Source organism: Hippocampus comes, unplaced genomic scaffold (assembly GCF_001891065.2).
Source record: "Hippocampus comes isolate QL1 unplaced genomic scaffold, H_comes_QL1_v1.1 scaffold68, whole genome shotgun sequence".
Taxonomy (NCBI): domain Eukaryota; kingdom Metazoa; phylum Chordata; class Actinopteri; order Syngnathiformes; family Syngnathidae; genus Hippocampus; species Hippocampus comes.
The window spans coordinates 855,312-883,248 of NW_017805625.1; the positions used below are offsets into that span (position 1 = coordinate 855,312).

Sequence of the window (27,937 nt, forward strand, 5' to 3'; positions counted from 1 at the left end):
GCGGTGTATGAACTACACATTTACTGATTATTAGATGTAATGAATATTCCCATTAGAAAATGGATGGCTATTGAAAATAGTTTACCTCTCTTGATGGACACCCGATCAAAAAACAGAGGAAGAAAATAAATGTCTTTACATCTACTTAACGTATCAAAGCCCTTTGTAAGTCACACAGTGTTTTCTTGTATAGACTAAAATCTTTTTTTTTTTTTACAGTTTGTTTTAAACACCGCCTTGGTTTACAAAGTGCAATTGTGGACGCCAGTACTTTATTTTACAAAATATATACCAGAGACCCTACAGCTATTTCTCAAAATGACATTTGCACGGAATGAAGCCTCCTCTGCCTGTTTCTATGTATTGTCGAAAAATATAGGCGAACAAAGCGTCTTCATGGCACTTGAGCACATGGTGATCGGAAAACAAATTGGATTTGCATCAAGCATTGCACAACATCGAAATACTATACACTCGCTCCCCACTGCTCGTGTAAGCCAACAGTCAGCTAGTTCACACGGCCGTTGTGTTAACCAGTGTAGCGCAGGAGAACGAAACCAAGACATGGACAACATTCTTATCCACATTGACCAGCAAACGCATAAGTTTTTTTTTTTGTTTTGTTTTTTTCCCCTCCAGCATGTCTTGCTACAGTACAAGCAGAAACCGAAAGCTCCTCATCTTTGAGTACAAGTGGAAACCAAGCAGAAAAGTCATGCTTGTAAATAGTGTGGGTGTGTGCGAGTGTGTGTGTGTGTGTGTGTACATTGTCGTTAAATTCTTGTGTACATCCTGGATGATTTAATAAAGTACAATCTCAATGCAGAGACGAGGGTCCACCACCAGTGCTTCCTCAAAGGCCTCCGGAGGTCCAAACTGCACCCGCAACACAAAACATGTATCGATTTCATGATTTGATTCTTGCTCTTTTGATTCTTACGAAACGCAGGTCAACACCAACCTGACAGCCGGTCGTCTAGCTCTTCCTTCCCTTCTGTGCAGATGTCGGTACGACGTCTGAGCTTTGTTGGCCGGAGAGCTGCTTGTCGGCAGGAGGCTCCGATGCATGTTGTTTCTGGAACACAAGGGTCAGTTAAAAAAAAAAAAAAAAAAAAAAAGTGATACTAATGGGAACCTTCTTCATACGATCATCAAACAGGCTTTCAGTGCATTTGGATAAGGTGAAGCGTACATGCAGCTTGTGTGCGGCGGTGTCAAGCACAAAAACAGGCTGACAAAGAGGAATTGTGTGCATTGTAGCGCACATCACCATGCAGCAGGAACGTTGCTTACTTTAGATTTTGACTTTGACTTGCTCTTGCTCTGTAGGTAACAAAGTTGACATCTAAGTCATGTCAAGCGACCTCAGGAGGGGGCGTCACGAGCTTCTTTCATGGGTTGTGGTTTTAACTCATTAACAGGATGTCTAATAAATTGTGTGTTTTAAACCTCACATACCGGTAAACTTATTTCTGTTTATTTACCTTGGCTGTGCCCGCCTTCGCCTTGAATGCTGGGTCATCTGGAAGGAGGGTGTCAGCCAGTGTCTCCGGAACGGGACGGGGCATGGGCTGCTGCAGAAAACAAAGACATGATTGAAATGTCTACGAATATTGAACGATGTCTGCATTCACTGTCAAATCACAGCAAACACAAACGCGCTCTGACTGAACAGGGCCTCGAAAATGAGAGAAACCCCCAAATACAGAAAAATCCAGACATTGTAAGAATTGTAAATCATTTGCGACTGCATCTTTGTCAGTCTATGGCACAGGTGCCAAACTCAAGGCTTGGGGGCCAGACCTGGCCCGCCACGTCATTTTACGTGGCCCGCAAAAGCAAATCATGTAACTCCGAAGTGGCCCGAGACAAAAATGAGTTTGACACCCCTGGTATGGCATGGCGACTGGCACAACAATGACATGTTCTTCCACTAGATGGCAGAATTTACAATGAACTTCACAGCCAGATGTCAACAGTGGAACAGCTTTGGGTGGAGTGAAACGGGCTCAGATTTCACACTCGGTAAAATACTGAGTGAGTTAAGATGAGATCACAGGGGGGTGGGGGGGTCAGAATATTTATTTTTTGTGACATTTTTGTTTGTGGGGTGCTGTGAGCTTTAATGTAAAATATGCACCTTAACATGGCTAACATTTGCGTCATGTCCCATTACGTTCCAGTGAGGACAAATCCAGACAAAGATATTTACTTTGACAGCATATCATAATAATTTTGCTCAGGGTAATCCCATTTTACGAGCGCAATTGTTGTTTTCACGCAATTGAATTTGGCGTTACCTTGAGGGCCTCCGAGTCAAGCGCGGAAGGCGTCACCACTGCGGTGGCGGCAGCAGACGATGAGACCGATGTGTTGAAGTCACTGGACAGCAAGTCCAAGGCCGTCTTATCGTCCATCAACTTCAACAGGGGAGCCGAGGAATAGAACGTGAAATTTCAATAGGCACGCCACACGCGTGATCGTTGTATCGTGCGAGAGACTCACCGTCTTCGGTGTGGCGCCCGCGTTCGCCTTCGCCTCGGCCATATTCTTGAAAAAGAACATTTGATGACATTCGCATGACGTTGAGGAAATGTTTGAATAAATGCAGCGTTATTTGATGGCGTCCGTTACCTTAAGATCCTCCTCGGTGGGTCTGTACTCGGGCGGAAGGGTGTCGTCTCTCTCTCCCATTTTAATGAGCCTCTCTTCAACGGCCTTCTTCTCCTGCACACCAAACACACACGAGGATAAAAAGAAATGACACTTCCGATGAGCACTTTGAACGTGACGTTGCAGGTTTATCCATGTGCTACTTGCCTTACAGTTTTTGATACAACGATCTGCTTCTTTTTTTTTGTTTGTTTTGTTTTAATGACGGGTAAGTATTCTTCCAAAAGTGTTGTATCGATCCAGACAGTGACGCAACTATAAAAATAATACTAAAATAAAAATGACAACCTTTAAGAAAGAATAGGAATCTAAATCCGTAAAGCAATTTAATATGAAGCGCATGTTTCTATATCATCACGTTTGTTTCCCCCCTTATCCTGACTTGGATCAAATCTCTTGATTTAAGCAGTTACAACCCTAATTCTACGAGTGTTTTTTTTTATCGGTGCCCACCTTGACAAGGTCTTTGGCAGGAATGGGGGCTGGCTGAGGGGCGGGTGTAATTTCCGTGACGAGAGTTTCTGAAAGAGCATCCAGGGCGCTGTCTGCTCCTGGAGAAAACTGCGTCTAGAAAACGGGCGCAATAACAAATCGTTACATTATAAATCGGAATCTGACGACATGAAGCAATTTACAAGTAGTTCAGGCTTTTTTTGTGTGTTGTTGTTACCTCTGAGGCAGTTTCTGTGGGGACACAAGCAGCAGATTTCACTGTGGGGGCAGCAGAGGATGAAACAAAGTCTCCCGCTAAGGCATCCAGAGCAAAGTCTGCAGAGGACTGCGGGAGAGAGGCTTCAAGTAAGGACGTTTTTATCATAGTCCTTCACGAGGATTTGCTTTCTTGATGCATTTATGCATTGATTGAAATCACGCAGCGCCTAACTAATGTAGCAGACCACCATTCCAATGTCACTGTCAACAACAGAACACAGCGTACCTGCGCAGGAGCGGCGGAGGAGGAGACCACGGGAGCGTGGACAGCAGGAGCGGCAGAGGAGGTGGCGAAGTCTCCAGACAGAAGGTCCAGGGCCTCACTGGTATTCATCTTGGGCTGTGGGTAGAAACGGTGCGAGAATTAGACTTTGAGCCCAATTAGAATTAGAGAAAGTGAATCGTCATCGTCGGGATCCAAGCGGAAACCCAAAACAATCGCCGCCAACAAACACTCACAAGTGATTCTCATCAGGTCTTACCTGAGGTTTGGGAGCGGGCAGTTTTTTAAGCTCCTCCTCATTAAATCTGTACTCGGGTGCAATTGAGTCTTCCCTCTCTCCAACAAGCACTGCGTCTTCCTCCTTGTGTTTATCCTCCTATTAAAAAAATATGGCCTCGATTAGTACAGTGACAACAACTTTGTTAGCCCAAAATGATTCATTGGATTCATTCTGTGTAGTAAGCCCAGGTTTGCATTTCTTACCAACACAATGTCCTCGGGTCTAAGTTTGGGGGGTTCTGGTCTTGGTTCCGGTGCTGCCAATGTGTCACCAAGAGCGCTGAGAGCATCCAGCGACATGGAGTCACCCTGAGGAGACAAGACTGGAACTTCAGGATAGTTCTTGCGATCGCCGTTGTAAGCGAGGTGATGTTCGAGATTACTTCATCGGTCTCGGGCTTTGCTGGTGGCGCCAACACTGGAGGGCAGTCCGATACCTGCGGAAATAAAAGACAAAGAGTTTAGGACTACTGAACTGAAGACTCAAGAGGGGACAAAGACTCACAAAATGATTTGCGGGTTTTACCTGGGGTGCCTTTCTGGTCAAAGGAGGAAGAGGTGCGTGAACAGCGGACGATTTGGTTGAAGTCAGAAGATCTTGAGCGGACAACGTTTTTTTGGTCTGGAAACACAAATGGCCACTTTTTGACGAAATAGACAACCATCAAAATCGGATCATGATCAAAAAATAGGAAAACTTCAGAAAACCACGGTCAGTTAACAGAGTCTGTCACCACGTCTACAAATCAAATTGAAAACTCAACAATGCAAATCAAAAGCCATACATCCAAAACACCCAGAAACGCCCCCGGCGGTGTGCTGTGGTCTGACGAGTCCACAGGTCAAATTGTTTTTGGAAATCGTGGATATCATGTCCTCTCATCCACGGTAGAAAAAGCATATGCTTATGAACATATGCTGCTTCATAAGCAGAACGAGACCGTCATCAAGAAAATAATAATAATAAATAAATAAACAAAATAGTCATCTGTACATGATGCCGCCAATTGTTTACCTGTGCTGGGGCGGCTGAGGAGCTTGCGAAGTCTCCAGACAAAAGATCTAAAGCCTCATTCGTATTCAAGGTGGGCTGCAAGAAGCGCAAAGGAAAAAAAGAATCTGAAACATCTTCCCGCATGACATCAAGGCTTCAAAGATTCGTGTGGCTTCAAACATAAAATAAAATTGTCACCATGGCACCTGCATTTTGCTTTTGTTGCAAAGTTGCAACACACTTTTATACACGTCAAGAAGAATAAAGAACACATTATGTTTGAAAAAAATTTTTTTTTGTATTATAGCACACTAGTCATCATTTTTAAACCCTGAAAAATGCCGTTGACGCTGTCTCACCTGAGGTTTGGGAGGAGGTAATTTTTTAAGCTCCTCCTCATTGAACCTGTACTCGGGTGCAATTGAGTCCTCCCTCTCTCCTACCCGCACGGCCTCCTCCTCCTTATGTTTTTTCTCCTATCGTAAAAGGAATCAACGTCAGTGAAGTGTGTCGCGTGTGACCACTGGAAAAGATGCGATCTGTCGGGAATCCTACAGAGATGATCTCTTCGGGTCTGAGCTTGGGGGGTTCTGGTTTTGGTGCATCCACCGGTAGAGTGTCACTCAAAGCGCTGAGTGCATCCAGAGGCATGGCGCCACCCTGTGGAAAGAACAAGAGATGAAACTCGGATAGTTTTATGAAGAACTTGATGGAGCGGCGGGAGCTCATTTGTAAGGACTTTGGATCAGAGGGTTCAGAACCCCAAAATGTACACGTCGTAACTGGCAGTCGGCGAGTTCAAAGTGCTATTGAGCGAATCATTAAACCGCCCCGGGGAAACAATTTGGAGCAGGAATTTACAGTATGTGCAACATTATGGAAGGGGGAAAAAAAAAAAAGTGCGAATTTTCACCTGAGAAGGCTTGGGTGGAGCAGGACACACAGAGACAGTTGGAACAAACGCAGGGACCTCGGCTTTCTACGACGGTAGAAAACAAACACCGTGTTAGGCATCGCTTGACCTATTGCGTCGACTGCTGTCTGTCCAATATGTGCAATGAACCTGTGCAGGAGCAGTTGAGGAGGTCAAGAAGTCGTCGGAGAGAAGATCCAGTGCCTCATTAGTGTTCAAGGTGGGCTGCGTGATGTACAGTTTGGAAAAAAATAAATTAGAACTGTTGTTGTTGTTGTTATTCATGCTTGGCTGGGGAAGGCGATGCTTTCTTTTTTATTTTTTATTTTTTGTCCAAATGACTTTTGAAATGGTTTCTTTTTGCTTTTTCCTTTGTTCAAGACATCCCCCTGCCGATGTGCACTTGTGAACAACATCGCAGAATTGGAGCGGAGCCCGTTTTCAAAAGCAGCGACGTTTGTGACTTGGCAATGTCGTTGAAACATACTGCAAAGAGGTTTAAAAAGATAAGATAAGAAAACCTTTATTTGTCTCACAATGGAGAAATTCCCAATTTACGGCAGCAAAATTATGAAAGGGAGGAAGTCAAAGACAACAAGTACATAAATAAATGTAATTATAAAATAATTATTTAAATAATATAATAATAAAAATATAAACATATTAAAAATGTATTGTAAAACATAGGCTAAATGCTAAAAAGATTTTGTACTGAAATGCACACAATTGCACATTTGATGAAATCATAAATAATTTTTGTTCAAAAACAAAAAAAAAATCGGAAATTTTATGTGAAGGCCATGTCGCCTGTCCCTCGGGCCTTGGAGCCTAAATGTCATGCGGTCGCACCTGAGGTTTGGGAGCAGGCAGTTTCTTGAGTTCCTCTTCATTAAACCTGTACTCCGGTGCAATTGAATCCTCCCTCTCTCCGACACGCACGGCGTCTTCCTCCTTATGTTTATTCTCCTACAAGGTGAATATGGAATTTGGTATTCTGAGAAGGTGCTGTGTGTGGTTCGGATACAGCCTGGACGCTTGTGTGACATTGACACCTACCGAGACCATGTCCTCCGGTCTAAGTTTGGGTTCTGGTTTGGGTTCTGGTGCTGCCAGCATGTCTCCAAGAGCACTGAGAGCACCCAGAGACATCGAGCCACCCTGAGGTGAGAGACAAGGCACGTGGTTTGAAACTAGAAAGTAATAGCGCGACAACACGGATTCCCGTCCACTGTGAACATTAATGTATCGGTATTGTAAGAGGTCATCAGGTCTGCCGTGGGAAATTATCCAGTTTCTCTTACCGGTCGGTACTTGGGCTGAAAATTTGTATTCATTTACTTCAAATACTCGAATAATCTACTACAATAATCTATATCACGGCATATGGTGGTGACACGCAGAACAGTGAAATGCTCTTCCAACCTCTGTTGCCATTCATAAAGTATCAGCTTTGTGTTCAACTAAACAGGCCCAGATTTCAAGCAGAGTAGGTAATGTGTAAAACAAGATCACGTTACCATTCTGGTTTGCTGGTCTAACAGTGTAAAATACAAAAGTGCCACGGATCAATAAACTGGGTCAAATGTTACAGTTTAAAAGTGAGCCACATAAAACTGTCCGGTGGCGATAAAGTTAGCTAATTAGCACTATGTAGCGAAAAATGGGTGCAGGGAAAGTCACTGAAAGGCCACTGACCTCATCCGTCTTGGGCTTTGTGTCCAGTTCAGCTTTCAGAGAAAAATCAGAAGAAGCTTTTTCCGCAAGGGTTTCCTTTTCAGTAGGGGGAGGACCCACGCACACTGTTTTCTACAAAACAGAAAACAAAAGGTAACACATTCACAACAGTTGCATACATGACTTTGAGACGATTTCACGTGAAAACAAACAAACATGAAATGGTGGCCTATGAGCAAAACAACAGGAGCTTTATCTCCTTCTTTAGTTTGGAAGTCAGCAATCCATTTTGTAATGCATTTCCTGCCACCGACAGGAATGGAGTGGAACAGCAGTGGCCACCATATACAACTGTTCAGATTTACAGCCTGACTTTAGTTTTATTTTTTTCACTGAAGCGGAGAAGTACATGACATTATTATTATTATTATTATTGTTTTTGGGGAGCAGAAAATCGAATTTAATATCCATCTTAGAGTGTATCACAGTGGCACTATGAGTTACTTTATTGCTTTTGTACCTGGAATTGGGCAGGGGGAATTAAAGCTTCCAACGAGAAGTTATCAACTTCCATCTTGGCTTTTTTGTCAGCTGGAGGCTGAGCTGCTACGTAAGGAGCCGGTGCAGGGATGTCAACTTTCTGCAAAACACCACCGACAGGAGGAAATGAAGATGCGTGGCGAGACACAAAACAAGTGATGCAAATAATGAATCGGAACATCTTTCTCTACCTTCACAAGCGGTGGTGCAACGTAACAAGGGGCAGCAGATGAGGCATCGGTGGTGTCTTTTTGCTGAGGGTTACAAAATATAATACCGCGTTACACATCCAAAACAACTTAAATGTACACACTGCTCTGGAGATGGAGTTTCATAGATGGAGATGCCAAGAGGTGTATTCATTCTACCGTACTATGAAAGTGACTGCAAAATTGACTTTTAATATCTTGTGTACAAATAGTTGGATCCTTAAAGTGTGAAATCAAAACAACCCAGTAAATCTTTTGTTACCTGCATATTTTCCAAATAACATCTCTAGCTCATTTGCATAAGACAGGACCGCCCCCTCGAAACCAAGTGATTTTACAAAGGTATTAAAAGTCACTTTTATGTGGGCTGTAATTGTTGATCCTTGGGGATATTTTGACAAAAGCATGGCACCGATATGTTATCAACCGTTTCAGGGACAGCGGTTACTACAGTGGACAGCTTATCATGATATCAGGTTACGGGTTATCATTTTTGGTGCATGAAAGGGTTAAGACACCAAGGAACTGTTTGGAATTATGAAAATATATATATATTTGATTTGTAATATGTTTCCTATAACTTGCTGAGCTAAGTACTTGGATGTTCAACGTGACGGAGTGCAATGCTAGTAGATGTGGACTCTGACCTGGTGCATTTTGGGTGCAGTTGGAACAGTTGATGTCATGAAACCCGCTGAAAGCGACTCCAGGGCCTCGTCGGTGCTGAGTGGTTTCTGAGGAGAAATGCAGAGTGTCACCATTTTCTTCCAACGACAAAAGTTAAAAGTCTGCTTAGAAGAATGACCCTAAGGGTTTTTAAATTCACCACTAGGGGGCGTTTCTGACCACACACACAAACAAAATAAAATAACTTCAAACCACACACAGGGATCACAAGTGAAGGAAAAATACAGACACACCCATGAAATTCCATCAAGAGGCAAAGCAGTATCAGATAAACTACCTGAAATGACACATGTAACATAAGACTGTTTCACACGCGCGCAGCATTCAAAACACCAAAGCCTAAAGTCACCAAAGTCACACAGGAGAAAGAAAATAAGTGGGGAAGATCATGGGAGAGAAAAAAAAGAGTGCCTTGCAACACAGAATGACAAAGTGGGCGTGTGCTAAATTTCAAAATGAGTCCATGATGACCAGTAGGAAAGAGTGAAGGAATGACGTGATGGGTGAACTTGTACATTTAGCGTATGTCAGTATGCAAATGTGAAGAAAACACTCCACTCTATAAAGGAGTTTCGGAAAATAGAAGAAAATATGCACTTTGTTGAGGAATTGCAATGCAGATGGAGGGGAGGAGTCGAGGTCAACCCCTGACTGATTAATTTATGGATTAGAAGCTGTGTTTTAATACTTTTTTTTGGATGTGGTTGTCAGAAAAGAGCCAACAAGATCCAGTCAGGAAGGTGGTGGTTCCTGTATGGCTTGCAAAGTCGACACACGGCACTGCTATGCAACATTCCTCACGCGAGTGTGCTTCAGTGTCTCTTTTAACTGCACTAAAAATATTCTTTAAAAAAAAAATGGTAGCCACTTACAGGAACATCCTTAGGTATGGCGTCTGCAGGAGGCGGAGCCTAAAAATGATAATGGTATTCAGTGAGGAAAAAAAAAAGTTGCATCATCAGCTGATGGAAACAGGAACAACCCAAACTCTGTTTTAAAGTCGTTCTTTTTCTAGTTAAGAAACCGTGTGGTTTATTCACAACATAATCCAAAACAGAATGAAACAGACGAGTCATGCGGCCAGTTTAAGCTACGAGCATTGTTCTTGACAGAGAACTGACCATATTTTCAAATCTGTAATCGGGAGGCAGCGTGTCATCTCTTTCTCCACACTTGGGAGCCTTCTCGGCTGTGGCGTCACGCTGTGACACATGCGACGCACAGGTTAACTCACGCCACGGCCATGCTGCGCGTCAGTGCAATTACACATCGGATCCGTTGACGGAAACACGGCGTACCTCTTTGACCTCGGGCCCAGTGAATATCGGTTGTTTAGGAGTGACCGGATCAACTGGTGGAAGGATACTGGCCAAGGCGTCAAAGGGATCGATTTCAGGTGTCTGCACATGCCGCGCAATTGAGCACACGGGGCGGGAGCAAAGCTACACACCAACATGCTTTCCGGAGCGGAGAAATGCTCGTTTACCTCTTTGGGCCCGATTGTTTCGGGAGTGGGACGTACTTGCACTTGCACCTGCAACGAAGAATCGACATCAATGCGTAGAACTTCACAACATGAGACATGCAAGACAGAAACGATTCCAACACACTGGAAAAAAAATTAATCCATCCATCAATCACAGCCATTGACACCTATGGACAATTTAGCAGTGGCAGCTCATCCATAGATGGCGCTAGGGCACTGCATTCCCGCCCAGCTAATATGTGCCAAAAGATTTTGATCTGTTTATCTCTGACGAAGCAAAAAATTATGTACTTCCTGTTCACATTTATTCCACCGGCCAATCAGATTTAATCAGTATTGGTTTGTCATGGAACGACTTGTTTTTGAGAAAGCTTCCACCAACTCATCAATACTGTGGTTTAATGCTGCCAGTGCCCCCCCCACCCCCCAAAAAAAAAAAGTTGTGTCGTCTTGTTGGTGATGCAAGGAGTCGGAGGTGAATTCCTGGTAAATACAACAAGCACATGCATGGTTGAGCTAACAGACCCCAAAAAAACTGAAGTCCAGCATCGACAGCAAAACCCCAACAACGAACCCAAACTACTGCTATTTTGTGCCACATAGCACAACTGTCAAGCTTCGATACGGCCCACCACATCATTTAATGTAGCCTGCGAAAGCAAAAACATTTACTTCATGTTTCTTGCTCAAATGTACCTTGGCCATGTCTTTTGGGGAGCCTTTAGATGACGACACGGCAACATTAGCTGCTGCTGTGGCCGCCGCTGTTCCGGTAGCGGCAGTAGAAGACTTTAGAGTGGAGACAGGTGACGTCTATAAATCAAACCATACCAATGACTTCAAAACACACATCATAAATTCAGTCAAAAGATCCAAAATTGATACAAGAAATGTTCTGTCAAAAACACATGATGCATAAGGCAACAAAAAGCAACCGTGCATCACCCAACAGTTACCTTCGACATCATTTGGGGACTGCCGCTCGCCCCAGACAATGTCATGTTGACAACAGTCGACCCAGCAGACGACATGTCAATAACAGTGGGCTTGGTGTTAGTCTACAAACCAAGGAGCAAGTGTTTAATGTACGCCGTGAGGTTATTTGTACAAGCGGATCAAAAGCTTGCGGCTAAGCCTCCGATCCCCAAAAGCCCAAGACAGAGCAGTGAGTGATGTGCTGTAAGCAAAGACGGCGACGCAGGTGAAGGGCCGTGATGCGGAGCTCGCCGAGGCAACACGCGTGAAAAGAAGAAGCCCGTCAACGGCATCCGGAGGAGTGAGCAAGAGCACAAAAAAGGAAGCGGGAAGTTCCTGTCACGCTGAAGCCAAGCCCTTCCTTTTGACCCGTCATCACCCGCTGTCAGTCTACCTGGGGTTTAGCTCGAGGAACCCCTTGTCCCGCTGTCGTGATAGAAGTACTTCCTGCGGTGCCGCCTTTTGTTGTGGTAACTCCCCCAGGCTTTGTAGCCATGTTGGAGCCTGATGACGCCTTCTGAAAAGCACCAGGAGTGAAGATGTCCATCATCTGCCCTCATTTACAGCTTCCTGATTGCTCACCGGCTAGCATTAGCGCTCATAGCACCTGTGATTTTGTTATATTTGTATATTAAAGCAAGTGAACGTGTAGTGGCTGATTAATCGACCGCAAGCTAGCGGTCGTTGAGGAGCAATAAAGTCAACACGTCAACTCATCGGTTCAACCCAAACCATCGTATCTATTGGTCACTGTAGAATTCTAGGTTTATCGAGCTAATTATGGCATAGAGAATATACATATGGTATTGACTGTGACAGGCAGTTGTCAGGTGACCTGAGGAGGCATTAAAGAAGGACGCAAAGGTCCCGGCCTAATAATAAGACTCCCTAATGGCTTCAACCTCAAGACCCAAGTAAAACAGGACTAGAAATACAAAGACTAGACGCACAGGAAGTGGACCTTCCACGAACCAAAACAAGATTGAAGTGCTGCAAAAACACGTTGAGCCAATCCGTCAGCAAACTAATCTATAAACCACATACTTGTGAATGCAAGTAAATATGTTGAACTAGACGGTTTCTAATATATTAGCTTATCTAAGCTCTGGATTTGAGGCGGACTTTTAAAAATGTATTAATTTGATAAGCAGCCTTTCTGAGGGGGTTGACTCTTCCAAGACCTTCACATGCTCAAATGCCACAATAAGGGACATTTGATCCTGCAGGCTAAACGGTTTCCCTTTTTCAACTTCAGACATCGCAATCAAAACACCTGGCACCGGAAGAGGAAGGCCACAACAATACCAAGCGGTCCACATAACAGCGGGATCAGAGGTCACCTTGACAACAATCCCCCTTAGAGCCAATGGGAGAATAGCAAATGGAGAAAGTGATTTGAGATCAGATTTTTGTGCTTATTCGAGAGGATGTTTGGTTACCTCAAACTGAGAAGGCGTCACGGTGGAGACCTGAGCTGCTGGTTTGGGCGTGGCCTGGCTGGGCTGCGACTGCAAAGACACACACAGAAGCGTGCACAGAGATAAGTTACGCATACAGGGGAAAAAGAAAACACACTCACAAACAGCACGAAACCTAAGATCCTGAAACTTAAGATGAAAATAAAGACCCCAATACACACTCTTGGTTCTTCAATATCACATTTTTTTAATCACCAGAAGAATAACGGCAAAGTCGGCCATTTTCACTCTCTGGCCAACACGGACACGCGAATGCATGCTTTTATATTACGAATCCGACTGATGATAACATCCTGCTTTTTGGTCTTCCTAAAAAGGGGATCTCAAGTTTACAATTGCTACAGAATTTGGCAGCACATGTCCAGGATGCGGGAGCACGACATTTATTTTTAAAATCACTGCACTGGCTCCCTAATGTGTTTCAGGATTGATTTTAAAGTTCTTTGATTGATTTGAAAATGTTTTAACGATTTCTGCTTTTAATTTATTTGTGGCTCCAGACATATTTGTTTTTTGTTTTTTTTGGGCCAATATGGCTCTTTCAACATTTTGGGTTGCCGACCCCTGGGCTAAACGTCAACACATTTGGAACCATGAACGAATCTTTCCTTCGCAACGTTACAGACATTTCAGGGGGGCTCAGTTGGTACTTGACAGAGTTGATTTCGCCGGCAATGTCAGCGATTGCCTCACAGACTGGTGTTGTATGTAACACAAAGTGGGTCACAAGCTCGGTCAAAGCCGACAAATCACATGTGTTGCCCTCACTCACTCTGCCTCAACAACAGCCACAAACAAAACGTGGCAGGATACTGTTTGTCCCTTTTCGACTGGATATGACGAGAGCCAAAGCTGTTGATAGAGAAGCAAGACAAAAATGAAGTGAGTTCACCCAGCACCCAGAGCATCGCCCTGCCACATGGTTGGTCACGCGGTTCTGGTAATTGCAGTAAATAATATTGTTGCTAAGCTACCCCCCAAAATATGCTGAGCAAACTTCGGTGTGCGACGAGATTCAACAGGCTGGGTTATTTTCATTATGATGAGTCAATCTTGAAGAAAAACAAATCCCATTACGAGTCCCTTGAGCGGATATTTGGTGCGTAAATGTTATTCGTCAGGACGTGTTAATTTGTGTGTAGGTTCGATTAATCCAAATAGGGCATCACCTATTGGTGAGAATCGTAGAAATTGTTGCTCGGTAAGCGGTGGGCCTACAACGGGATTGAGGGACTGAGGGTGTAATGTCAAGCCATGATCCAGATCACACAATTTTGTAGCGAATGCAACTCGTATTTGTGCCATTCAAATGTAAAGGAAGTTGCCCAACAGGATTTGGTGACTCATTTGCCTTTCGGTCGTACAAAGCGCAGTGTACCCATCAAGAGGTTTCCAAACACGCGTTGCCTTGATGTTAACCTTTCTACATTCAAAATGTTGAACTTTCCTGAGTCGTTGAAAGTCTTGCGATAGATGCAAACAGAAGATTGAGTCAAAACATCGCGCACCATCAAGTTCACAGTTCAGAGCATTTGCACTCGACAACTCCTTGTTATGATGGTAGAAACGATGAAATAAACACTTGAGGGAATGTTGAGTGGCAAAACGAATCGAAAGGAAACGCTCTGGTACGGTGAACACGACCACAGGAGGAAACAGCGGGGAATTTGTAAAATCACAGGCGATGATAGTGGTAGATGCACTTTTTGCGGTCCATTGGAGATTCCATTTGTTTTCATCGATAATGTAAAATTGGTTGGGCAAAAAAAGTAGGAAAATGTGGGACGATCGATCGCTTGTTGTTTGAGGTTTCATCACACAAATGTTGAGTTGGGAAGCACTCAAAACGTTCACGCAGGCTTCCTGGTGTGCCGCGTCTCTCCCACCTGCAGCATTCCAGACATTCCTCACTCCTTGTCCATCTATGACCACACCTCAAAAAAAATAAAATAAATACATTGTTCACAAAGCAGCATTTCCCGCAACCAGGCCCAAACGATAACACAGTTCACTCCTGCCTCTATAAAGTTAAACAGAATGAAACCCTTGGAACAGGACAATTAAGGTTTTCCACATCTCTGGAAAAGAAATGTCGCCAAACTACAATGTCAAACCAACCACAACACAAATCGCAACAACAACAACAAACCGGACACAGCTGCATTGAGTAGAACATCCATGAAGCGAGCAGCAAACTCATCACGACGGGCAACCTTACCGTTGTCCAAAATGAAAAATGTTGCTGAAAGCTCTTGGATGCGGATGAAAACTGTTGCAGTGGTTATGACGATTTAGCAGCTGCTAGTCTGATTTTATTTTGATAGTTAAATCGCAAATTTGTCATTTGAGTGACACATGGTGCAACCATGGAATCAAGTGTATCGCACCGTATATAAACAACGACACACCCCATGTCACAATCTCACGATGGTGTGCAAACGTGCATCACCCAGGCAAGTATTCCTTCAATTTTCGCTGTGCCCGATTCAGCTAAATGAAGTAACCGACATGATATCAACATGACGTTTCGCTCAGAACGGCTGAGCTAGTGTTTGCCCAAAATAGGAACGAGTGTCTACCTAATGGCTTCAACAGTGACATCACAAAGATGACGGAATTCTCATGCCAACAAGGGGAGGAAGGGGAAAAAAATAAATACCGCGGCTCCGGTTTCGATGGGTGTGATGCACAGATCACCTGTCAGCTTACATTATCAAAAACATAACAAGGTGGAAAAAGGGGTCAGTGCACAAACAATGCAGTAGGCCCGGGCTTTATACAACTATGCACTTGAAGCTGGAGCCTGTTTTGAAAAAGCCATGACTCACCTCGGGCTCCGCCCCCTCACAGACTGACACATGTGAACTGAGATGGCAGCAGCTGCTTCTCGGGCTATTATGACGGCTTTAAAATAGAGCGTCCAGCTCGGAGAAGATGGGAAATGAGGGGGACGTGCATCATCACGGGATTAAAGGTGCAAGGGAGCAAAGAGGCGGAAAGCGAGGGGAAGAGTGAAGGGAGGCCACTTAACGATGCGGGATCAGCCAGCCTCTGTGCTGGAGTATCAATACATTGGATGCAGTGGATTCTTGCGCTTGTCACTGCTCTCAAATCCGGGCCCGTTTAGTGAGCATCAAACTGATAAACGCATGGGAGGTGATTATTTACTGGATGCATATGAATGGCAACCAATGGTTGGGCAGGATTATTGCATTGTCTGCCATCCAGCGGAAGGCATTTCATTGCACTGCCTCTCACTACATGCCGCTAGCACACATTGATGAACAAAGATATTTATGAGTAATCATTTTTGCACCAATTAAGTGGCAGGGAACCGCTGCCTCACATTTGACAGGCAGGAAGATTCTTGCAAAGCCAGTTAAAAAAAAAAAAATCATAAAAAATAGTCGCACATAGGCAACAGCACATTGTGTCTCCCCCCCCACCCCTGCCAATCACAGGAAATAGGGACTGTGCCCTTCTTTGAATTGCAAAGAGTTCTGAATTGCAAAGCACTACTGTTGTGAAAATGAAGCTCCTCAACTCACTCCAAAATAGCCCGATGACGAATCGCGACGCTTGTTTTTGCGCCTTTAAATGACGCATCTACAAATCTGGCGCAAACCTGAACGGCTGAGGATGAAGAGCACAGAGCCAGGTCAGGTGAACGGGGGGGGGGGGGGGGGCTGCGGCACAGTCGTGTTCTTCTTGGCCAGGAACTGTCAGATGCTCAGGGCATTGCGAGCTGGTATGTGGTCATGGCGAGAAAGCCCCGAGTTGGCCTGCTACTACTCTCACCTCTTCTCACGCACTGAACGAAGCAAACGCCACCGGATCTCTTGGGGGACGGGCGGGTTGATCGTCTTGCCCGCCATTGAAGGGGAAGACTCATAGTTTGGCTTTAAAATACGAGAACTATGAGTCCCGGAACAATCTAATGACACACCTTCGATAATGTTTGGCGATGCAGTCATTTTCGCCGCCTGTCTGAGCATGATGACACATGCGAGATATGAATAGAACGTGACGTGTTGTTTACTTTGACAACAAGTTCACGAAGGCTACTTTTCACCGACAGCTCAACACACGGCATAAAAGGATCCTGTCAGCAAATTACACGCCTCCACATTGAGAGCCGTAATCACGTTGACAGGTCGCAGCCAGGAAGTCCTTCCAAGCACCCAAACGCGCACATTTACCAAAGAGAAACGCACATACCATAGATTTGCTTTCGGGATACTATCCTCTACAGAACTTGTTGTATGCGCGGCCAAGATGTTCCCTTCGGGCTGAATCACCTTAGATCCTCTCTGCGGTAAACAATATTAATCCACATTCATGCTCACGCACATATCCCACACGCACAGACGCACACACCACACAGACACACGCGTCTGACAACACACGCCCAGCCGAGCACAAGTTGCCGCTCCGCCCTTTAGGAAGTGCACAACAAGCCGCCATGTCTCCGTCAGGGCCCTCCCCCTTCACCCTGAAGCCAGCTGAGCAGGCTCGTCAGATTGGACGGTCGGCCCAATACAGAACCGCCCACTTGTCGCTGCCTGCGCAGAAAAAAAAAAAAAACATAAATCAACTTGAGGTGGGGGGAAGCTATATGGCGGCCATGTGCGGCGCTTTATAAATAGGAACATGGCAGTTCACTAAACTGACACGATGGGCGACATGGAGGGAGAGTTCTCGTGCTATGCGAAGAGAAGACATAGTTGGGCCCGCGTAGTCGGGCTGCATCTGGGTGTGCCTGATAGACTCACTGCTCTGGAATCTCGACTGCACAGCCGCCCCAGCAGAGACTTGAGTGTGCGTGGTTGGAAAGAAGAAAAAAGGAGACGAGGCGGATCGGATCACATGTTGTCCCCGACCCAACCCAAACGCAACACGGCGGGGGAACAAAAAGGTTCATTTAAAAACTCCAAAGAATCGAATGCAGGATCATGAACGGACATGTTTTCATGTGGCTTTTGCAGAACTTCAAAAGCGTATTGAGAACAGCGCACAGGAAACTTCGGGTCAGGGGTCAGATGTGATGTAAGAGGGCGCTGCAGAAAAAAATAGCATGTCAGGCTTCCTCTGGCTCAGCACTGCCTGCACTTGAGTGTTAATCCTTTTAATTACTTAAGTGACTCATGATGGGGTTGCCAGGAGAACAGCACCTCCCCCGTCTAATAATACTACCCGCACTTAAGTGACAAGAATGTAGAGGCACAGTCGGCTGTCGGCTCGCCGCGTCCGTCATCTCACACTTTCGGGCTAATATCTGCTTCATGATAAACACTCGATATGAAATGTGGGTCAGCGCTGCTGACAATGCACCACATTGTCTACATCGGTCATGACGTCAGGGTGCCTGCGCTGGCCACAACATTAGCTATCGCGAGAACACATTTGGAGTTTTTTTTGGGGTTTTTTTTTGAATGACTGGATAGTGAAAAGTGGCAATGTTGTGATACAACGTATTGTTTATATCATTATTGTACTAACTAGTGTAAAAAAAAAAAGGTGAATACTCATCTATTTGCCTTGATGAGAAATAAATAGTCAACATCTTACAGTCTTTTGGCACTTCTGACATTTTGAGCTGTGCTACTCACTCATCAAATAAATGTGCACTTTCACACACACACACAACTTGCCCAGTGAATGAATCTTGGGCTTAACCTAAGACACACAATCGCACGCACGCACGCACGCACGCACGCACACACACACACACACACACACACAAGGCACCAACAGGCAGTTACAAATTATAGCTTGGATTGCACAAGAAATTTGGGAAAAACGCTTCACCTACAACAGGCGCCCCCTAGTGTCTGAATTATTCACAGCCAACCCGCCTTAAAAGGACCGAGCCGAAGTAAGAGAGAAAAAATCAGCTTCCTGGTGGGAATAGTTGCTTGTTTTGGGATCCGAGAAGAGCAAATCGACTCTCCCCGCTGAATGAGATAAGCGAATGTCTCGTTCGGCTTTCGACCGCCACAAAGAGCGAGCGTGTCTCTGAAAGCCAACAACACTGCGTGCTTGCACTGGATCCAAATGCCTTACTTGGTAACCTCTGACAACACTTATCTGTGTTGTCAAATAATGAACCAGAGCAGACCCTGGCCCTGCCCGTAGAACGCTTGTTATCTTCCAAGGTTTTTTCAGTCTCAGAGCCTGCGAGCCTCGCATTTTACAGGAGTGAAACCATAGTTTAGATAATGCACACAAAAAAAACTAAACAAAAAACTTTCCCACCAACAACAAGCTTCAGTGACTCGCTCGGAATGGACGCCAGACAAAATACATGCCACCAAATAACTTTTAAGGACGGCACTGCAAATTTCCGGTGGGGAAGACCAAACTCAATGTGAACGGAATGCGAATAGCCGACGTGAGTGTGCTTGCCTTAACATGCCAAGCCAAACACTGCACTAACAGCTGGCTGGCAGAGCAACATGCAATATCATCATGCCCGCGTGAGACCTGTTATTTATTTCTTTTCTTTTTTCGGTTTTCCATTGCCCGAGAAAGGCTTGGTAAAACCTCATCAATCTCTTCAAAGAGACCCACGAAATCGCCACAAGCCATTCACACGTCTCAACTGGGTGTGCTCGGGTACCGAATGCGACAACCTGGGAACGGCACTCGTGCATTCTGCGAAACATCAAAAGCTGAATTTGAATAAAATATCACAAAGTAACAATCATGTCATCACACCGAACCAAAACAATACGGGGGAGGATTCATTTCTTCGGAAGGACGACGACAATGGCCATCAAAAAGCTCGAAGGCGATTTCTTGATCATGTCCATTTAAATAATTCATTAAAAAATTAAATCTAACAATGGTGGACAATGTTTTTTTTTCGCCCCGCCAAGTTAGTTCTAACAGAGTATCGAAAGATAAATACGTAGCAGGTTTGACAGGTTTCTCTTAAGTCCTTCATTTTGTAGACACCGTGACGCAGCTGAGCGATTCATTTCGCTTCAGATATTGAGGAGTCGATGTTGTCCTGGAGTCATAACACCAGAACAACAATAAGACCTGAATGTTGTTGCGTGTGCATATTCGCAAGGCAATCTCTTGACTTCATGCGATGAGTCTGTCAAAAGGTATTCTGAAAAAACGTTACACAAAGGAGGAGGATATTAGTCGTGACGATATGTTGAGTGGATTTCAACTGGAATATCCCTGGGGAAAATATATGAAATATGGAAACATATGTGTAATTTGCATAAGTGTGCACACCCTCAAACGAACCACCTTTTGCTTAAAGGGGCAGCATTCCTTCCACTGATTGGAGTGGGGGTGGGGGAGGGGAGAAGTCTTTCAGCATGACACGTGCAGACTTCCGAAAGGTTCGGGGCCAAAATTGATACTGATTTTAAAATGTTCTCTGTTTCAACTAAAGGTCCAGTTCTTGTCCAAACAAACAAACAAACAAACAAATAAATAAATAAAGAGACAATCACCATCTTGTTTCACCGAGTGTGTGTGTGTGTGTATATATATATATATATATATATATTGCACAAGAAATATATAAACGACATGCATAATGTTTCCACTTTGGTGAGATGATTTTTTTTTTCTTTTTGACATTTGAGCCCTGACAAAATTATTCCAACCACCCCAGAAGGTTCCATCTGGCCTGCTACAATATTAGCGGGCAAACAAACGCAGCCAGTCCAGTTCAACTTTGTCATGGGTCTGCGCTTCACTGCGAGCCTGATACTGTTCATCCTGTTCAGGGTGACGTTTCCCAGCTGATTTGGGAGGGTGTGTGTGTGTGTGTGTGTGTGTGTGTGTGAGGGGGGGTAATATCAACTGTCAGTCACAGGGCCAAACAGCATTCTCGCGCATGATTTAATAGAGCAACAAAGCTCCAGTTTCTACGTGCATCCTATGTCCTCCCGCTTTAGGTGTCCTTTGCTCGGCCTTCACTAAAATTAGCCCCAACCCCCCCCCTTTTGTTCCTCGGCTTACATATCAGAACAAACAGCTGCCTCACCCCAAGCGTGGCAGATGCAAACAGACAGGAGGAAGAAAAAGAGCAGACTCAAATCGACAGGTAACAGGTCAGCCCTTGTGAAGCACGTGAACAGATGGCAGACAAGGCAAAAGCATGCAAGCAATATTCCGAGCCGCAGTCAGAGTGACCTTGAAGTCTTGTTGAGTCCAGTGCAATCATACGCAACCACATTCAATGTAAATCACTATAATTTACTCCATTAAAAAAAACAACAAAAAAAAGTGCATGTGCGCTGATTCTCTTTTGCATTACACAATCCATGAATGCTAATTATAATTTACTCCATTAAAAAAAAAAAAAACAACAAAAGGTGCATGTGCGCCGATTCTCTTTTGCATTACACAATCCATGAATGCTAATTTTATCTATTCGGCAGATTCCTCTTTACGTATTTGGAGCTTTGCCTCACCTAACATGCACATTTGAAATAAGCCAACGTCAACTAGCAGGCTATTGATGACACAAATGATGTTCGGTGTCCACGACCCGCACATGGCACAGGCGAACCGGCCCAGCTGATCTGCAGTGACTGAAAACACGGAAACGATCTGATTTCCTCACAAAGTCCGCTGCTTTTGAACCAAAACGGAAACGACTTCTTTTTATAACACTAACAAAAACTAACAGTTTGATAGCGAAAATCTTTTTTTTTTTCATTTTTGCTCCTTAACATCATACATGAGCTCGCAGGGTTCAATTCAAATGTATTCATTTCGGTATCCACAGTTACAGAAGGAGGAAGGTCTCAGAACTGTAGCTGAGGTTCTTACACAATACTTGGTGACCTTTTTTCCATCTTGCACTCGATAACTACAACACACTAATAAAAACTAATAAATAAATGAAAGCCTTTCTTTGAAAACAAACCAAAACTAACAAAAGTCCAAATGAAATAACGAAATCATAAAAGTAATGAAAATAATGAAAGAGCCAAACTTCTACAACCACAATTGTGATGCAATCCATATCAAGGGTAATGTAAGTACAGGGAGTTACTTTATGATTCACACCCCTAAAGTACACGGTAAAAAAAAAGAAAAAAAATGTAGTCAACTTTTAATGGCTCTGTGCTCCTCTTATCTGTGGACTTTGTTCTGATGCCTGCGCAAGTGCCGTTCAGATATGTTTTCCCTTAGGCCATTTCCTGTCCTTGTCATGAAAATGCTTCCGGGCCAGTGGAAATTGTGAAGTGAATCTGAGCACGACAACATTCCCGTGAATATGCCGAACGCTCCCGGCTGGCGGTCGCACGTAAACAAACATGGACCCGATAATAAAGTACTGACAGTGGAATAACCAGAGTGGGACTGTTATATAATCGCTATAATCCCTTCGCAACTCATTCGAGTATCATAAAAGTCAACCGCGCTCAGGTTGCCGTCACCATTTTCAGGTTGCACAAAGACGACAAGGAAAATGTAAGCCTCCGACATGGCAACACACCCATTCCAGCTTGCTCCATCGCAGCACATTATCACATGAGAATGCTATTTGGGCGAGACACAGAAACTCTCCCGAGGACTCGCAGCCTTTTCCTGACTATCAACAATCTGTGCAGAATGGAAGAAAACAAAACACACGCCTGCTTGTGTGCCTTCAACAAACGGGACGCAAACAGTGAAGGCCTTGTCCCACCACTGGCTTAATATATGACCGCTGGGAAAAAAAAAACACACACATTCAGCTTGCAAGGGCTGACCAGGAACTCCACATTCCACAAACAGGGAGCGAGGTCTATCTTGGACCGGGGCCAAGTACACTTTTCTCCCCAAGACAGCGTTTCTTCGACTGGAGCGGTAAAAGGGCAAGCTTTGTGCCTTTCTCTTCACAGTCTGATTCACGGCAACAAAACAAAACACACGTGGATACTTTCAATAGGTCGCCCAGTACATTTCCTGGCACCGGCGCTCACACACATTCACGCAAAGTAACACACACCTGTTCCTCCACGGCAACATCCTGCAGGGTCGGGGTCTCTCGGGGACCTCGGATCCAGCTCAGTATCTGGCCCATGTTGGCTAATGGTGCCCCTGTGTGTGCGTGTGTGTGTGTGTGTGTATGTGTGTGTGTGCGTGTATGTGTGTTAATGGTTGTCTGTCAACCGCTGGCGTGTCTGTCGGCTTGCAGCATGTTTCCAACACGCAGGGAGGGAAAAGGGAGGGGGCAGCGAGGAGCAGGGGCGTGGTGGGGGAGGACAACAGCTCGGAGGGTGGGGGGAGAGGAAGCTCGCATGTGCACGAGTCACAGGAGGCTGGCCTTGAACTCCCTGGGATTAAAAGAGAAGTGAGTCGAGTCACCGGAGCCGCGCACACACATCCTTGCAGATTATACGCATGCCTCCACGCACATGGACGTGCGCAGTAAATCTTTTTTCAACAATGCCTGAGAAAATTCTCTAAGATTATATCCGAGATGTGTGAAACACACCCGTTTTCGTGATCACATACGGGTCAATCAACTATCTGTTATAAAAGGGAGCTTACGTAACGTCCCGCTGACAACAATAAAGGGAGGCTGGAGGTTTTAAATCCGCATGCAATCGTTCACATTGACACGAACTACATTTGTTTTTGTAGCCTGGCCGACTTCGGCCGAACTCAAGATAAAGGAAAGAGAATCAACATACTCTAGTTTGTTTTTTTAATGACAATTATTTTCATCTGACCAACTTATTTAGCAAAGAGCAAAATGGGCCGATGGAAAGCATCTTTAAAGTGGGAGTTGAGTCACTAAATAAGGCCTTTCAGCGACAGCGGTCACGATCATGTTTCCAGGTTACAGGTTATCATTATTGCTGCAAGGGTTAAATGATGTCGATGATGATTAAATGATGCAGGGTGCGCTGCACGTTAAGTTATGTTGAGATTCAAGTTGGTCCTTTTCACAGCACACGATTGTGACATTCCAATGGCCAATTCAATCATGAAATATTTTGTGAAAAGTGCATCCAATAAGCCACTTATTTTACTTCAATGGCTATCGTCAACGTAATTTAGCGAGCACGTCGGCTAAAATAGAGGGCGGTTGAGAGCTGATAAACACCCCACTTTTTTTTTTTTTTTTTTTTTTTGAAAAAACTAATACTCATGCAAACCAAGGGATGTTCAAGCTCTTATGATCACCCGAAAACTACCGTGAGTGCAAAATCTGCATTCTTATCTGTGTTCCGCGCACGGCGGTGTGCCTCTTCGGGCCGTACTTGGGTGGAGTGTGCACACAATACAGCTTTTGCGTGAGTCAGCCAGATAGAATCGGTATGCTGCTCGCACCATAACGGCCTTTAAAACTCGCTACTCCTGTTTGTGCAGCCAACAACATCAACTGGTCACCGAAGGCTCGGGTCCAGGGCCACCTTGTCACCATTTATAGCGTCGTGTTTTATGGGTGTCAAATATATATGAGTGTCTTTGCACCCTGTGACAGATTTGTAGCGGGAACATGAACCCCCTGGCTGGCTAAAACTTGTACTTTGGTGGAAACATCGCCAACGGTTATTTTGGCACAAAATGATCAAACAAACCCTGCCATGGCATTACATACAGCATACAGAATCAAGTTTTTGAATATTGCAGTATATTGATCCAGCCGGTGCGTCCAGACAGAAGCGTGTTGACTCGTGTCATTTAAAAGAAGAAAAAAAGAAAAGCAAGCATGAAGCGAACATGACATTACATGTCACGTTACAAGCCATTTGTCTTCCTTTCTCCATACCGTGCATGACACACTCCCTGTCATGCAGACATTATCGGCGGTGTCAAGTCCCAAGCCACCCAGCCTGTCAAACTAGCTGATGCACCATGTGAAACAATACAAACACTGTAATTAGTCGGTGTCCTCAACTCTCGATGATAAGGCTCCAGTCAAGACTGAATGAGAGCAGAATTGCATGGGAAGATACAAGAGATGCAACTGTTGGCACGGAAGACACTTATTTTTTTGCTCAATAGCTTGTAGGTGTTTGAACGTGATTGCTGCAAAGTACTGAATTGTGGAGATTTAGCGTAAAACCGTTTTGCGCCTTTTCGGTTTTCCAGATTTTTTGGGGGAGGATCCCGAATGAGTCAGCCATCCATTTTCTGAACCGCTTTATCCTCACAAGGGTCGCGGGGCGTGCTGGAGCCTATCCCAGCCGTCTTCGGGCAGTAGGCGGAGGACACCCTGAACCGGTTGCCAGCCAATGGCAGGGCCCACAGAGACGAACAACCATCCGCGCTCACACTCACACCTAGGAACAATTTAGAGTGTTCAATCAGCCTGCCATGCATGTTTTTGGAATGTAAGTACCCGGAGAAAACCCACACAGGCCCAGGGAGAACATGCAAACTCCACACAGGGAGGCCGGAGCCGGGATCGAACCCACGACCTCTGCACTGTGAGGTCATCGCGCTCACCACTGGTTCACCGGGCCGCCCGCAGCTATCCTCCAATGTATAAAAATTTCAGAACCCTCGCTCACCTCGAATCAAAAAAAAGGTTTCGTGAGCGCTGCCTCCTGAGTTGAGAAGGTATCAAATAATGATGGCGGTCACCTCATGAAAAGGATATAGACAAAACCAGAAACTTCAGAAGTGATTTGAGGAAGTAGCGTTATCAGGATGACCTTACACGTGATTGTTTTCGGCAGCAGAGGGACACAAACAGATTGAACATCACGCACTCTTAAGGATTCATTGAGTCCGCATTTCTGACCTGAAACAGAGAGATGGATGGATGAAGGGATGGATGAATAGGTAGAAAGTAAATACTGTCGCAGTCGATAAACTGGCGTTATGGATATGAAACACAGAGAAGAGTCTCATATCACAGTTCATTGTCCCGCAACATGAGGTCAGCTGAGGTCGATGGGGAGCGAAGCGCTGTAATAACAAGCAAGAGGAAGAAGATGCTCCTCCATCTGATCAATTTTAATTTTTCTCTCACAGTATTGCGCCTCATTTCAAATAAAAGTAACCTTTAAGTGCACAAGGCAATTCAATTATGTGGTGTCACAGTCTGAACACAATGCAAAAGGACTACATTAAAAAGAGATGAAGAAGCACATGCAGTGCGGTGGATGTAAACAAGTTGGATTAATGCCATGTTACTTTTGTGTGTCAAAATAATAATAAGTTCATTAAAAAGTTATCTCCATATGACTGACATGGCTTCTACCCGGAAGGTATGTCAGGCTGGTAAAGAAGTATCTGCATTACGGTATCGGTGCATCGCGAGTTTTTATGTTTCTATGTTTTTTATGGCCTCTCCATATGACGGATTTTCACCTACTGGGGTGGTCTACAATGTATCCTCACGATAAATGTGGGTTCGCTGTATATGAACAATATTTCGACAGTCGTCATTGGAATTATAAAAAAAAATCATTTTAGGAGGACAAATTGATTTACATGTGCAATGTTTCTAGATTGTGTAATGGCCATATTATAACCTATCAAGTTAAAATGATTACGCTATCACTACTGGGTATTTTTATGCTTTTTCTTTGCAAAATATCCACACTTTCACTTCTGCTGCAAAAAATGTTCCAACAAGGGGTTGTAAAACCGAAATTCGGCAAGTTTAGGAAACACCCCGAATCCCATCAATCCAGAAATATCCTGCATTGTTATTGTTTGACAACAGAATGTGAGGGAGTGAATTCAGGGGGAACTCTACAGGATGCTGTTTTCCACGCATTGTTTCCCTGAGTTATTCATTTAACGTCAGAAGAATTTATTTCACAGGCTGACTCACTTACTAAAAACACACAAGTGCGAAGAGTATGTTTGTTGGTAAGTTGATTATAGACTTAGCAAGACGCTAACAGCTAAAACCTCTTTCTTGAGGAAGGCCCTCAGAAAAACAGCCTGGCGTGCTCAATCAAATCATTGACACAAATCTTAAGTTTGATCGCAATGTCAGATAACAAGTTCACATTCAAACATTGCAGAAACCTCACGCTATTGTGAACCGAGTGAACGAAGTGTGTTACTGTCCAGCTTGTAAAGCAAGAAAGTGGCTTCAAACTACTTACAAGGAACTTGTAGTAGGCTGCATACGCCATGATGGAAGGAGGAGGCCAAACACACAACAGGAGTTAAGCAGTCTTCCCAACACGAGAACGCACTTCTTGGTGGACTTCTTCTTACGTTACACCGACTTTATCATGCCACTCCGAAACGTGTGTGTGTGCCACTCCCAGCACACTGTCGACAATTAACACACGAAGCTGTCTGCGCTGTTGCCTTCTGAATCACTGCTCAAGTCGCATCAAAATCATTCTTTTCCAGCAGCCTCTTCCCCTCCCGAGAAACAATAGGCGAGTAACAACCTGTGTGCGTGAGTGTGCTTTCCGTATCACCCCCCCCCCTTTCATCACCACACTGTACCGGTAGTGGACTGTTACTGTACTTCCAAAGAAGTAGGCTGCACATTTTGTCACTGTTGCATGCGTGGACAATTCAGTTGGGCAATGTTTCGGGATCTCTGTTTTCCTCAGAAATGAAACTTCGCTTGATTGCGGACACAAGTTATTCAACAAGTATGACAAACTGCGTCAGAAAACACGTTAAGAGTTGTCGCCGAAACAAACCACCCGACAACGCACATCACTTGAAGAAGAGACAGCGTTTGCGTCGTTTTACATTTTTGTTACTCACCTCCTTAGTGGCCGCGGCGTGCTTCCGATGGTCGTGGTTTCTCCTCTTGTGTGGCATCTTGATAACAACTGAGTGGATCAACCGTTTCACTTCTTCTCACACACAAAAAGTGGACGCAAGAGAGTCCCTTGAAGCCGAAAAAAAAGTTGCCCCTCCCGCTGGCATCACTTTTGTCAGACTTGATGGTTTAAAGATGTTTGTCAGATGCAGAATGCTTCTGTTTCTATGTGACCGTGTATGTGTGCAACAAAAGGCATCCTTTGCCTTCTACATAAAGGTAATTTGTATAATTTGACGACCTAGTGCCCATTTCATTCCATTTGAAACCACATTGTTCCTACAGGGAAAAAAAAACCAACACCAATGTTAGTGGACACACCCACTAACACCCTTTTTTCTCCTTTCTCTAAATCGGCTTTATTAAACTT

General features: G+C 44.6%; 1 protein-coding gene and 1 long non-coding RNA gene across 19 annotated transcripts; one reads left to right on the forward strand and one right to left on the reverse strand.

Moving 5' to 3' along the window:
- Positions 1-197: 197 nt before the first annotated feature.
- cast (calpastatin) lies at positions 198-27,751 on the reverse strand. 18 transcript variants are annotated; one of them, XM_019880965.1, is made up of 34 exons: positions 27,510-27,751; positions 12,804-12,872; positions 11,759-11,881; positions 11,346-11,447; positions 11,086-11,202; positions 10,390-10,437; positions 10,202-10,303; positions 10,025-10,105; positions 9,776-9,814; positions 8,864-8,950; positions 8,199-8,261; positions 7,988-8,107; positions 7,489-7,599; positions 6,850-6,951; positions 6,643-6,759; positions 5,944-6,018; positions 5,794-5,859; positions 5,436-5,540; positions 5,240-5,356; positions 4,902-4,976; positions 4,413-4,508; positions 4,270-4,323; positions 4,091-4,195; positions 3,867-3,983; positions 3,611-3,724; positions 3,344-3,451; positions 3,127-3,240; positions 2,635-2,727; positions 2,506-2,550; positions 2,301-2,420; positions 1,485-1,574; positions 1,294-1,323; positions 962-1,075; positions 198-876 (listed from the first exon to the last, which is right to left on the reverse strand). In XM_019880965.1, the coding sequence occupies exons 1-33, from the start codon at positions 27,564-27,566 to the stop codon at positions 977-979; spliced, it is 2,961 nt and encodes a 986-aa protein (XP_019736524.1). In that variant the 5' UTR covers positions 27,567-27,751; the 3' UTR covers positions 198-876; positions 962-976. The 18 variants fall into 18 exon arrangements, with proteins under 18 accessions (XP_019736524.1, XP_019736529.1, XP_019736527.1 ...); XM_019880970.1 differs by lacking the exon at positions 27,510-27,751 and adding an exon at positions 26,885-27,168; XM_019880968.1 differs by lacking the exon at positions 27,510-27,751 and adding an exon at positions 25,480-25,539.
- LOC109522422 (uncharacterized) lies at positions 627-20,346 on the forward strand. Its single transcript, XR_002169565.1, has 3 exons — positions 627-712; positions 9,273-9,279; positions 20,332-20,346. It is a non-coding gene; the product is annotated as an uncharacterized LOC109522422 (long non-coding RNA).
- Positions 27,752-27,937: the final 186 nt, after the last annotated feature.

Excerpts from the sequence above, each read along its gene's own strand:
- cast (XM_019880962.1), bottom strand. The coding sequence starts at position 22,887 with ATGGGCCAGATACTGAGCTGGATCCGAGGTCCCCGAGAGACCCCGACC. Across the intron at positions 10,106-10,201 it reads CTGGGCCCGAGGTCAAAGAG|CGTGACGCCACAGCCGAGAA; the intron begins GTACGCCGTGTT and ends CATGTGTCACAG. Across the intron at positions 4,196-4,269 it reads CAAAGCCCGAGACCGATGAA|GGTGACTCCATGTCGCTGGA; the intron begins GTAATCTCGAAC and ends TTGTCTCCTCAG.